Below are 12,570 nucleotides of genomic sequence, written 5' to 3'. Positions count from 1 at the left end.
TTTTTCTGCGATTAGGTTCAGATGGTGCAGGTGGAGGGGTAGGACACAACAATCACCAGTCACTCAAGGTGGTGACATTTTCATGGTATTGTTGGGACCTCTTCTATCAATATGCCAATTAGTGTATTGGAAGCTTTAGGCCATGTGCACACGATGCATTTTTCCTGCGGATCCGCAGCGGATCTTACCGCGCAGAAACGCTGTGGATCCGCAAAGTGATTTACAGTACAATGTAAATCAATTTAAAAAAAAAAAAAAACCGCTGTGCAGATGCTGCAGATTTTTCTGCACGGTTTTTGTGCGGTACAAAAAATGCAGCATGTCACTTCTTTTGTGCGGTCTTCCACCTGCTCCATTCTCCAAATCCGCAGGGGGAAATCCGCAGTGGAAAACCGCCCAAAAACTGCAAGAAAACCGCACAAAAACAGGAAGAAATCCGCAGGAAAAATGCAGGTCATTTGACCTCCGGATTTCTTCAAATCTGCGCGGAAAAATCCGCAGGAGGAAAATCCACGTGTGCACTCAGCCATAGCGTGGTTTCAGCGATTGTCCACAATTATTTTACATTATTGTAATAATTGGGCCTTCCTAGTCCCTCTTGTCACGCTCTTACTGCAGAACTTCTCTCCCAGTTTGAAATGGGACTAGACGGAAGCCACGCTACAAAAGGAAGCCTGGCAAACAATTTTCAGAACCCTTCTCGAACAACTTAGGCCTCTTTCACACATCAGGTTTTCGCCGTCAGGCGCGATCCGGCGCTTTTGACAAAAACCGGATCCGGCGAAATGCAATGCCGGATCCGGTTTCCCCCCCATTGACTTGCATTTGCGCCGGATGGCCATGCGTTTCATCCGGTTTTCGCCAGATCCAGCAATGTGTCGCAATCCGGCGTCTGGAAAAAACGGCTACTGTAACGTTTTTTGTCTCCGGCGAAAAAGCCGGACACGCCGGATCCGGCGTGTCCGGCTTTTTCAAACAATGAAAGCCTATGAGCGCCGGATCCGTTTTTTTTGGTCTGAGCATGCTCAGTAGCTCTGCCCACAAGACACATATATAAAAGCATGACAGTGGGACCCTCAGCCACACCCAACATGCCACCCAAGACAGCAACCAGGCGCAGGAGACCACTGCAGCAGCACCATCAGCACCACCACCACCACCCCAAATGGAGCAGCATGCTGAACAACGGGAGGGGAGTCCAGCAGCAGATGAGAGACGGTAATTATCAAATCCCCCATTCCTCCAAACTAGGGCCATGGAATATCAAGATATTCATTGCCCCTTTGTTTCTCTTTATTCAACAGACGCCCAAGAGATGCAGCAGCAGCAACAGTGGCAGCACTGGAAGCACTGGCAGCAGCAGTACCACCACCCACAGGCATGGAGTCTGGCCAGCAGGAAGACAGCACATCTTCTTCTGGGAGCCCTCCCTCGCATCGTCAGCGTTTGACAGTAAGTTTTTATTTCCAAAATCCATCATCTCTGTAATATATGTCTATTCATTGCCTTTTATTTCAAAACAGGAATCACAAGATGAAGAGGAGCTCCCAGAAGAAGAAGGAAGGGGTGGACAGACACCTGGAGTGGGCTCACAATTGGTAAGTTTTTTGCATCAAACGCAGAAACACTACACACAACACATAGAAAACAATGTTCTGCAGACCACACACAGCAAACAAATGCCTACATCCAAAGACATAACATTTTTTGTTTTCTTCTCTAGTCTTCCCAATCTGGTGCTCGGCCAAGAGGTCCTCGCAGTGCCTCCCAGGGTCGTCGGCGACAGCAACGCGGCGGTCACCAGCGTGTAAGTATAAATATTTTTGCTTTGTTTTTTTGCACTTTTTATTTCATTTCTTTTGTGGAGGCAAATTATGTTATTTTTGTCTTTTTCTTTAACAGCCTTCACAGCGTGCTCCCGACTCTGACGGTGAGGATGGAGGGATTGATGTGGACCACCTCATCGATCTCGTCAGAGAAAGGGAGCCGCTATGGAATATGGCTGACCGCCGCCACGCTGACCTGATCGTTACCCGACGACTCTGGGAGGAAATCTGTTCGCTCCTTGTGGACCGCTGGGAGGACCTCGATGCTCGGGCCCAGATTAAAGATCGTAAGTATATACAGTACCGGTTGCTTGATGTAAACCAGTGTTTCCCGAACTCCAGTCCTCGTGGTCCCCACGGATCATGTGTTCAGGATTTCCATTTACTATGGAAATCCTGAAAACATGACCCCTGGGGACCATGAGGACTGGAGTTTGGGAAACACTGATGTTGTATACTAACCACTCCTTTCTCGTTTCAGGGGACAGAATTGTGAAGCGGTGGCGGTCTGTGAGGGATCGTTTCAAGAAGGAGTTCAATAAAGAGATGCGGGCCCCGAGTGGATCTGGAGGACGCAGGAGCTTTTTCAGGTCTGTTGTGGAGCGCATGGAAACGCTCTCTCCTACCCAGCAGATGCATGTAATGCATTCATGCCACGGTGCTCTCCAGCACGTTACCTCCCAACCTCCTCCTCCCACCACAGTAGTTCCTCCACCTGCACCCCCTCCAGCCATTTTCCATCCTCCCCCTCCTATTACATACCTCCCCAGCAACAGGCACCTCCCCAGTACCAGCAACCTGCCCCGTACCAAACTCCTTCCCCGTACCAAACTCCTTCCCCGTACCAAACTCCTTCCCCGTACCAAACTCCTTCCCCATACAACTTGCCATCAACATCATCTGCTCCTACAGTCCCTGCCCAACCCTCCACTCCACCGCCCACCACCTCTTCTGCCTCCCACATGTCCACCCATTCTGTAGCTTTTTCCACACCTTCACCTCTAACTGTTCCTTCCCCACCATGATCCCAGTCCTCTCTCCACACTCCCAGTGTCGAAGTGTCCCGCAGCCCCTCCAGCACAATTTCCACCCCACACTACACCGAGTTATAATGTTTTTTGTTGTAATAAAAATGCCCATTTGGTTGGTTTCAAACATTTATTAAAAAAGTTTTTTAAACTTTAAAAACATTTTACAAAAAAAAAAATATTTTAAATAAAAGTTAAATTATCGTTTTACAATGGTTGTCTGTCATTTCTTTCTGCGGCGAACTATGTTTAAAAAAAAGGTTAAATACAGGTTATTTCAAAGGTAAAAAGGTATTCAAAACCAGGTATATAACTGTGGGTAAATTTTACCTTTTTGCCACAGTTGTGTTCCTGGTTGTGTTTGAAGCAAAGTATTTCACCTAAAAAGTTGTGTTTATTGTTGGTGATTTCCTAACAATGTACACAACTTTTGTTACAAGGTGAAATACTTTGCATAAAACACAACCAGGTACACACCTGTGGCCTAAAGGTAAAAATAGTAAGACCATGACAAGATAGCCAACTTTGGTTGGCAAAGGTATATACTGTTGGTACAGAAGGTACACAAGTTTGGTTAGGGCACAAATCTTTCACACTCTGTCATCCTGCCAGTGTACTCTGCCTTGAGGTGACATAAAGTATAGTGCAAAATTGTCCCTCATTACTGAAACCGTCACAGAACTTCTAGTGGTAATGTCATGGTAATCTTGCAAGGTGGTTTCTTCAGAGGTGTCCTCAATGGAAATGGGTTCCTTGCAGATAACAAAATTGTGGAGTACCACGCAAGCTTTGATCACCTCGTCCACAGTTTCTGTCTTGAGGTTGATCGCAGTCAATAGGACCCGCCATTTGGCTGTCAGAATACCAAAGGTACATTCAACCATTCTTCTTGCTCTTGTGAGGCGGTAATTAAAAATGCGTTTTGTTCTTGTCAATCCTCTGCTAGAGTACGGTTTCAAAAGGTGTTCTGACAGCTGGAAGGCTTCATCCCCTACACAGACAAATGGCATAGGTGGACCAGATGTTTGCGGCAGCGGTCTAGGTGGTGGGAGCTGGAAGGTGTTTCCATACAGTTTACGCCCCATGGCTGACAGTTTGAAAACTTGAGAGTCATTGGAGCGGCCATAGGCCCCAATATCAACAGCAATAAATTTGTATTCCGCGTCAGCGATGGCCATGAGGACAATTGAAAAATATTTCTTGTAATTGAAATATTCCGATCCCGATCCGGCTGGCTTTACAATGCGGATATGTTTCCCGTCCACAGCGCCCAAGCAGTTCGGAAACTGACATATCTGTAGAAACTTTTCTGAAATTTCAATCCACCTCTCTGTTGTGGGCTCTGGTAAATACTCTTCAGCTAAGGAGTCCCACAGTGCACGGCATGTGTACTTCACTATTCCAGATATGGTGGAAATCCCGAGTCTGTACTGGAAATGCAGTGACGAAAGGGATTCTCCAGTTGCAAGAAATCTGTGGGGAATTAAAAATTAGTTTTAAATCACAGCATTACATACCAAAACTATACTTGGAGATACAAACTACCACCAACAAGATTTCAGTGAAAGTGTGCTCTGATGCGATCACATCCAATAAATGTGGCTTACCTTAAAGTCACCATCAGACGCTCTGCGGGTGAAACAGAGAAGCGGCAATAGGTGTCCGCTTTTCTTATGAGGTGTGCAATGCGCTCCACCAAGTAATCAAAATTCTCCATTTTCATCCGAACATATCCAAAAAATTTATCCGGGTTTCGTCTAAGGTCCATGCAGAGTGTAGAATAGACCCCACGCGTCATTCTCTTGGCTGTGATGGGGTGGATCCACAAACGTCGTCTACGATGCCTGATGCGCTGCTGTCTCGCTCTCTCCTTCTCCAGAACAATCACCCTCAAACGATTCGCCTCCGCTGTAAAATCCGCCAAATTCTTCATAATATTTCCAATCACAACATCCATCTTCGCCAGTAACTTGCTCTTCTCTCCAACCTGCACTTTCTCCTCTACAACCTGTCAAAGAAGGGCTGTAGGAACACGCTATATATAGTTTTTCAGTAGCCAATCCCGTTCGGAAGGCCACAAGGGTCAATTTTAAAAACCGGATCCGGCGTAATCCGTCAAAAAACGGAACAAAAACCGGATTAACCGGATGAGACGGATCCGGTTTTGTCTGTCAAGAACAAGACGGATCCGGCAGAAAAACGGATCCGTCACATCCGGTTTTACGAAATATTTGCCGGATCCGGCGCTCCGGCACGATGCCGGATCGCGCCTGACGCCGAAAACCTGATGTGTGAAAGTAGCCTTACTCTTGGCCCGAGCAAAGTTGTCTCCATGCAGAGGCTGGACAGCGGCATATAGCTAGCCCTACTCAGATTTGTGTCCAGAGACATGTTTAGTTCAGAGTACTGTGGTGTCGGACCCTGACCGATCAGATGTTGATGAGCTAACCTAAGGATAGGTCAATGATAAAATAGTGGACAACCTCTTTAAAGCATATTCGCAGAGATATCTCATCCTCGAGATCCACCTCTAGAATAGGGTTCCTTCTTGTTCATCTGTTTTTGGTGCTGATACATCCAAGGCTCGGCTTGGCCACCTCTCCATTCACTCTTCACCTGGATGTAGTGGCTACTTCACCGGGTGGAACTAAGATGGCTACACTTTACTCTAATAGTCAGCTAAATTAGATGTTTAGTCATTGGGGCACAGCAGTTTCATAGCAATGCTGCCGCTATATTCTAGTGATTAGTGAGAGTGATAATAATTGGGAAATATATTAATACAGAACTCTAATACTTATAAACCATTTCATATTAAACGGTCATATACATGTAATACATATGTAATGTCCCCTCATTTCCTTCAGACCTTTGGAGTTGTCTTAAATCCTGTCCCATTAATTTACCTTCCTAAATCTAATCTTTGCAGATCTGTGCCTTTTGCGATAACATTGTATCAAACATCTTTTCCTTATTTTTTCTTTTCTTTAGATAAAATCTCAGGAGGTTGAGTTTGTATTAGAAGAAGCTGGAAAAGCAGCAGAGGAGCAAGCCAAGACCGGTAAATAGCCATGGTCTTGTATGTGTTTTTTCATAGTTCTGGGGAAAAAACAGGTGTTCTCTGGTGGAACTGGAGAGTTAGAGCACAGGTTCAATCACAGCTCCATTCAGATTTAGGCCGGTTTCACATTAGCGCTTTTTAAGCGCACGCACGGCCGGGGGTAGCTCCGCCCCCGAGCCGGCTCTCTGCCCGGCGTGCCCGCCCCTTGCTTGTATCGCCGCCTACTAGCGGACAGCGGCGCCTGCGATCGGCGCACCCTATCTTTAGCATAGGGTGCGCAGGCCGTGCGCTAGTTGCGCTTTGACCTGCGCTGCGCACTTTTGACGGTGCGCCGTGCGCGCCAAAATCCGAAAAGTTTGATTTTGGCGCGCACGGCGCACCGTCAAAAGTGCGCAGCGCAGGTCAAAGCGCAACTAGCGCACGGCCTGCGCACGATCTGCGCACCCTATGCTAAAGATGGGGTGCGCCGATCGCAGGCGCCGCTGTCCGCTAGTAGGCGGCGATACAAGCAAGGGGCGGGCACGCCGGGCAGAGAGCCGGCTCGGGGGCGGAGCTACCCCCGGCCGTGCGTGCGCTTAAAAAGCGCTAATGTGAAACCGGCCTTAGGAATTACTAGTGATGAGGTAAGAGAAAATGGATTGATGATCTACCAATTATCACAAATTCATTGTAATAGTGAAAATTGTTAACTACTCTTTGGCTTATTCTGGTTGAAATCTGTGACAGCCAAAACTTCGAGCGGATATGGTGGCTAATGCCTGCACAATGTTGCTGGTAAAACTGTGGAATTATTAGGGACGACCCAGACATCCATGGTATCCCAGTAGGCCCTAGGGATTACAAAATCAGCATCTTTGCAGATGATATTATTTTAACAGTCCTCAATCTTTCCGCTTCAATCATGAAACTCCAAACTTTATTCTCACAATTTTCTAAAGTATCTTTCTTCAAGATAAATAACTATAAATTGACAATTCTGCCTCTAAACCTACATCCATCTCTCATTGAAGATTTTAAACAGTCTACTCCTTGGAGTTGGTCATACAACCACATCACCTATCTAGGCCTGAAATTTTCCAATTCTATCTCGTCTCTGATCTCACGAAACTTAACCCCCCTTAACAAATCTTTTGCCAATGATATGTCCTCATGTGGAGACAAAGGCCTTTCCTGGTGGGGTAGGATCATTACTTTTAAATCCTATATTCTTCCTAAAATTTTATACGTGTTTAGGTCATTACCATTACCAATCTCTGTCCCTTATCTAACGAACCTACAAACCCGTGCTAACTTCATTTGGGGTAACAAAAAGGCGAGGATCGCCTCTAATATTCTCTATAACAGCAAAAGATTTGGTGGGGCCGGTCTGCCAAACATCTCAGCATACTACATGTCCTTCCTTATAAAGCAAAGCCTTCTTTGGTGGCCTCTTCCAGACCCCCCTGCCTGTTATTAACTGGAATGTCATCTTAATAACATTATCCCACCGTATCGTTTACTTCTTGACTCCATTCTTCTTAAAAAGTTTTCCTCTCCCACCCACCCCATATTTTGTGCCACGTTGGATGCCTGGAAAACATTCTCCAAGCAAAAAAGAGGTATAAAATTAACTTTCCTAAAAAAACCTTCCACTCCATTTAATCTCTTCCTTAAACAGCACAGTTATCGATCCCATTTGGGAGGAACATGGGGTCAACAAACTTAAGGACTCTACTCGCGTCTCTTTCTCTCAAATCAAAGAAAAATTCAAGGTCTCCTCCTCTTCATTCTGCAAATACATTGTATTGAAAGATTTAATCGAGAAATTCCTTGCTGCTAAATCAAGCTTATCGGGACCAGCTGCCAACCTCATCACCAACATAAGCCATAACATTTTTTGGAGCACCTCCTTTATATGTGGCTTAATAAAAGTCATGCTCTTGTCAAGACCTACAACTTACTAAAGTGGGAACAAGAATTACACGTAACCCCAAGCCTGGAAGAATGGGAGCAAGCCTGCTCTATTTCATACGCTGCTTCTATCTCTGTGTCACTTCACGAAGCCCACTAGAAAGTACTAACTCGATGGTATTATACGCCAGCCCGACTTTCTAAGATTAACCCGGAACACTCTTCATCCTGTTGGAGAGGTTGCGGCCAGTACAGTAGTTTAATTCATATATTTTGGCACTGTCCCCTTATTAAACCTCTGTGGAAAGATATATCGTCTTTAATTAACTCACTACTTCCTAAACCCATTACTTTGTATCCAAAACTAGCTCTCCTGTCATTAAACTCAAATTGCATTAAACATTCCTCCACTCCTTTAGTGATAATTTATTAGTTACAAAGAACTTAATCGCATTTCATTGGAAGAGACCAGACCCTCCCACTATTCAAGACATTATGGACAGAAAAACCCTTCATAAAGGCTTCGAATGAAAAATGGCAATGGTACATGACAATCTCGACAAATTCACAAAAAAATGGTCCGGTTGGATACCTTTTATTTCCCTAGAAGTTTATCTAGACAGACTACATTATTGTGTCACTTCCAGGTTAATTGATACTGTGTGTTATAAATGCCTATGTAGTTACTTAATAAGCAAAATGTTTGTACAAGTTTACATGTTATATTCTTGTTCATCGGGGCGCACGGCCCACTTGGTCCCTTCTTTCCGTTATTGTCTTTTCCTCTCCAGATCCTTCCCCTCAGCCCCCTATTGTTATGTAAAACTCTAATAAAAATTTTGGAAAAGAAAAACTGCGGAATTACTTGAAAAATTGTGCTTTCATTGATCACTTTACAGACAGTGCTTTAGATATATGGATTCTCAGCCATGGGACCATGCTTCCATCTATACACTAGCTACAGTATTTGCTTATTCAGTTAAAAGCATCATCCTGGGTTTTTTTTGTTCACAAAGTAATTAGTTTGTGTTAGTTTAATGTATAAAAAGAGGTAGGTTAGTAGAACTGATCCCACAGGGCAGAGTTTCCGCATTCTTGATCACCTAGGGCTGTTTCAACATATCCAAAGCTTTTTCCTGTGAATCATAGCAAAAATGTGCTAAGGCTCTCAGCTGTGTTAAGGCTCCCAGTTGAGCACTGTTAGCCACTCCCATCTCCTTAATAATCCGGGTCCTGGCTAGCACTTATTGTCAGAGAGAGGTTATACTGCATGGCTTGAAGGATAGTTGTTGGTGGTTGTTATTTGAGAAGGCGATTGGAGGATTTATCTGTGACTGTTGCTTGGTTTTGTGTGATAATTCCCTTTCTTCTCCTATATTGGTTTAACCCCATCCTCCACTCCCCAGTGCATGCCTCAGTTATATTTGTATGTTTCGTTTCCCCTGTTCTTATTACTTGTTAGTCTGATTGGTGTATTACGATGAACTACTACTCCCCTCTTCCCTTGGTTGGGGAAAGGTACAGACTGAGGGATAATTCAGGAGCTAAGGGACGATACGTGGCCTAGCGTGTTCACCATCAGAAGTAATCAGGACAAGCTAGGGCCTCCCTAGCGTTAGGGACAGGAAGGAGACCCTGGTCCCGGGACCCCCGACAACAGAGTCGTGACAGTTAAGTTGTGCTTACTTCTATAATGGAGTATTTTCAGAATTAATATGAGATAACAAACTGATACAACCACTTTGACCCCCAGTAATCTCCAGAAAGGGGCTCTGTGTCCCAATAAGGTGGCTCTGCGGAGGTCAATCTTGAATGTTGCACATTCCCAATTTCAGCTTTACTGTTATTTGCTTTTACATAAAGCAGTATTTTTAGTGTAGAAATATTTTTCCATACTTTTCCTTGTTTTACTTAGTCTTTACTTGGAACTTTAACTTATTAGATCAGCGATCTGGCAAGTATATCCTGCACTGTGCAGCTTCCGGCCAGCACTAGCGCTACTTCCGGCGTGAGAGCGGTGGCCCTGCATTCCCTGCGCGGTGCGCACCCCTGCGTTCTTCCGGCCGGCGCCGGAACTTTATGCTTTGGCCTGTAATAGGCCGTAGGCCCCGCCCCCAGACAGGGGTATTTCCAGCGGACCCGCCCGCCACTTTGCAGAGAGGCGCCGCTTTTGAATCTCTGCCTCTAACAAGTCACAAATCTCACTGCAACTTTCCAGGACACTCGGGTACAGGACCGAGGTAGGTGCTGCAACCCTATATGCAGCTCTATTTTCCAGAGCTACACTTTATACACCGTCCCAGCAGCATACAGTCCATATCAGCCAGAGGTACAAGCATGTCCAGAAGGGCCAAGACTCATACGGTGTTATTCACCTCATGTACCTCCTGTTGATCTGTTTTCCCGCGAGCACAGAATAATCAATTATGTGAAGCCTGCGATTCCGAACGTGCTCAGGAGCCCTCCACTGCAACCGAGCCCAGTGTACTTAGCCCTCCTGAATGGGCTTTGTCTCTGTTGCAGTCCATGGCGTCACTAACTAGAGCAGTCGAGTCCCTTCAGACCCCCAATAGGGGTAGGGACAGTAGCTCGCCTGTCTTGGAGAGATCCTCCACCTCACAGGAAACGTTGGCCTGCAGGAGCCGCTCTCACTCTAGGCAGACGCAGGGGAAACAAACCCATACTGCGTCTCCCGGGCCATCCGGTGCCTCGTCATCCATGAGCTCCGTCTCTCGCTCTCCCCCCACCAGTGTTTGGTAGCGAGCATAACTCTGATTACGACTCTGATGGGCCCCTCAATTTGGATGCGCCTGGTTATCAGGAGACAGTTGATAGTCTCATTGAGGCCGTCAATCAAACCCTGGAGATTGATGAGGAATCCACCCTGACCACAAGCCACAAGGTGTCATTTAAACGGGCCAAACGTCCTCATAGAATTTTTAGCAGTCACCCAGAATTTGAGGCCATAGTGCAGCGGCATAGGGAGCGGCCAGGCAAGCGTTTGTTAGGTCAGAAGGTGCTTGAAGCAAGATACCTGTTTGCTTCTGATCTCCGCAAAAAAAATGGGCAGAATCCCCTCCATTGCATCCACCTGTATCGCGCTTGGCCTCCAAAACCATGCTATCCTTACCTAACGGTTCCTCTATCAAAGACCCCTCTGACTGTTTAATAGAGAGCCTTACTTGTTCAGTTTTTGAAGCTTCGGGTTCAGCTCTCTCCCCCTCCTTTGCGGCAACATGGGTGGTTAAGGCCATGGTATCCTGGGCAAAGTCTTTAAATAGAGCCCTGCAGGGTACCGACCTCCCACCTGAGGTAGTGGATCTCGCAAATCAGATCGCTTTGGCAGGAGACTACTTGATTAATGCGTCCTTGGATGCGGCTAACTGCGCGGCACTGGCAGCCGCAAATGCTGTCTCCATTAGAAGAGCTCTGTGGCCAGCAGACTCAAAATCGAAGAAATCCCTAACTTCTCTGCCTTACCAAAGCGGCTGGTTATTCGGTGAGAAGCTAGATCAACTCATTTCAGACACCACAGGAGGGAAAAGTAACTTCCTTCCCCAAAAAATGGTTTGGCGACTGTTTCGTCACCAACTGCAGGCACTTCTTCGGTCCTTTCGCAGCCCCTGGTGGGCCACTTCAACCAATCCTGTCTGCTCAGATCTCCCTGCTCAGATCGCCCCGCTCAGGGGGACAGATCGTTAAATCTCATACAGATCCAATCCATTGGGGAAGACCCCCCCCCCCCTCATTTCAAATCTAAGGGATCAAAGTCCCACATATTTTCAACCAAATGACTCGAGGTATTTTCTGGTCGACACCAGCAGAGTAGGCGGTTGCCTGCTCTGGTTTCGCCATGTCTTGCTCACCGTCGTGCTCGACGCTCGGGTCAGAGATCTGGTGTATTTTGAATACAAGATAGAATTTGTTGTCCACCCTCCAAAACGATTTTTTCTTTCCCGTCCCCTCAGAAGGAAGGCACGTGCTCGGTCCTTCTTCAAAGCCTTCGAGTCACTCCTTCACGACAGAGTTATTCCTGTACCGGAAAGTGAAAAGTTCCAGGGATTCTAGTCAAACCTGTTTGTGGTTCCGAAGAAGGTTGGAACTGTAAGGCCCATTCTGGACCTAAAGCTCCTAAACAGATTTGTCAAAATCAGACTTTTCTGGATGGAGTCCCTCCGCTCCGTCGTTTCATCAATGGAAAGGGGAGAATTTTTTACCTCTATCGATATCCAAGACACCTACCTCCATATCTCCATTTTTTCCCCTCACATTAAAGATTCCTACGCTTCGCTGTCCATGGGCTACATTTCCAGTTCACATCCCTGCCTTTTGGGCTAGGCACCATCCCCAGGGTGTTCAAAAAGGTCATGGCGGCCATCATGTCCATCCTGCATTCTCGGGGCATAGTCATCTTGCCATATTTGGACGATCTCCTGGTCAAAGGACCGTCTTTCCGAGCTTGCGTGAAGTGCGTCAACATCACGTTGGATACGCTTTCCCGCTTGGGGCGGCTGGTAAACTTGAATAAGTCTTCCCCTATCCCCAGCCCAAAAAATTTCCTTCTTAGGAATGATCGACACCTCCCGAAGTTTGGTGATTCTCCCTCGAGACAAGGTCCTAGCCCTCCATCAGGGAGTCCAGGCACTCCGTCAGCCAATTTCTCGTGACATCCGTTTCTGCATGAGGGTCCTGAGGAAAATGGTGGCAGCAATGGAAGCGGTTCCGTTTGCCCAGCTTCACCTCCGTCCCCTGCAGCATGCCCTTT

The 12,570-nt window shown here is 46.4% G+C and overlaps 1 protein-coding gene across 3 annotated transcripts in view; it reads left to right on the top strand.

Annotated features, from left to right (window-relative positions):
• The window catches only part of CEP290 (centrosomal protein 290), a 378,885-nt gene that overhangs the window by 16,585 nt on the left and 349,730 nt on the right, over window positions 1-12,570 (top strand). For all 3 annotated transcript variants that reach the window (XM_073557000.1, XM_073556998.1, XM_073556999.1), the window contains one exon: window positions 5,846-5,915. In XM_073557000.1, the coding sequence (XP_073413101.1) occupies window positions 5,846-5,915 (70 nt within the window). The remainder of the gene's footprint in view (window positions 1-5,845; window positions 5,916-12,570) is intronic.

This window comes from Dendrobates tinctorius, unplaced genomic scaffold, assembly GCF_039654945.1.
Source record: "Dendrobates tinctorius isolate UK_male_01 unplaced genomic scaffold, ASM3965494v1 ptg000241l, whole genome shotgun sequence".
In the NCBI taxonomy this organism is placed as follows: Eukaryota; Metazoa; Chordata; class Amphibia; order Anura; family Dendrobatidae; genus Dendrobates; species Dendrobates tinctorius.
Note: the sequence above shows the minus strand (reverse complement) of the source record. Positions and strands in the feature narration are given on the sequence as shown.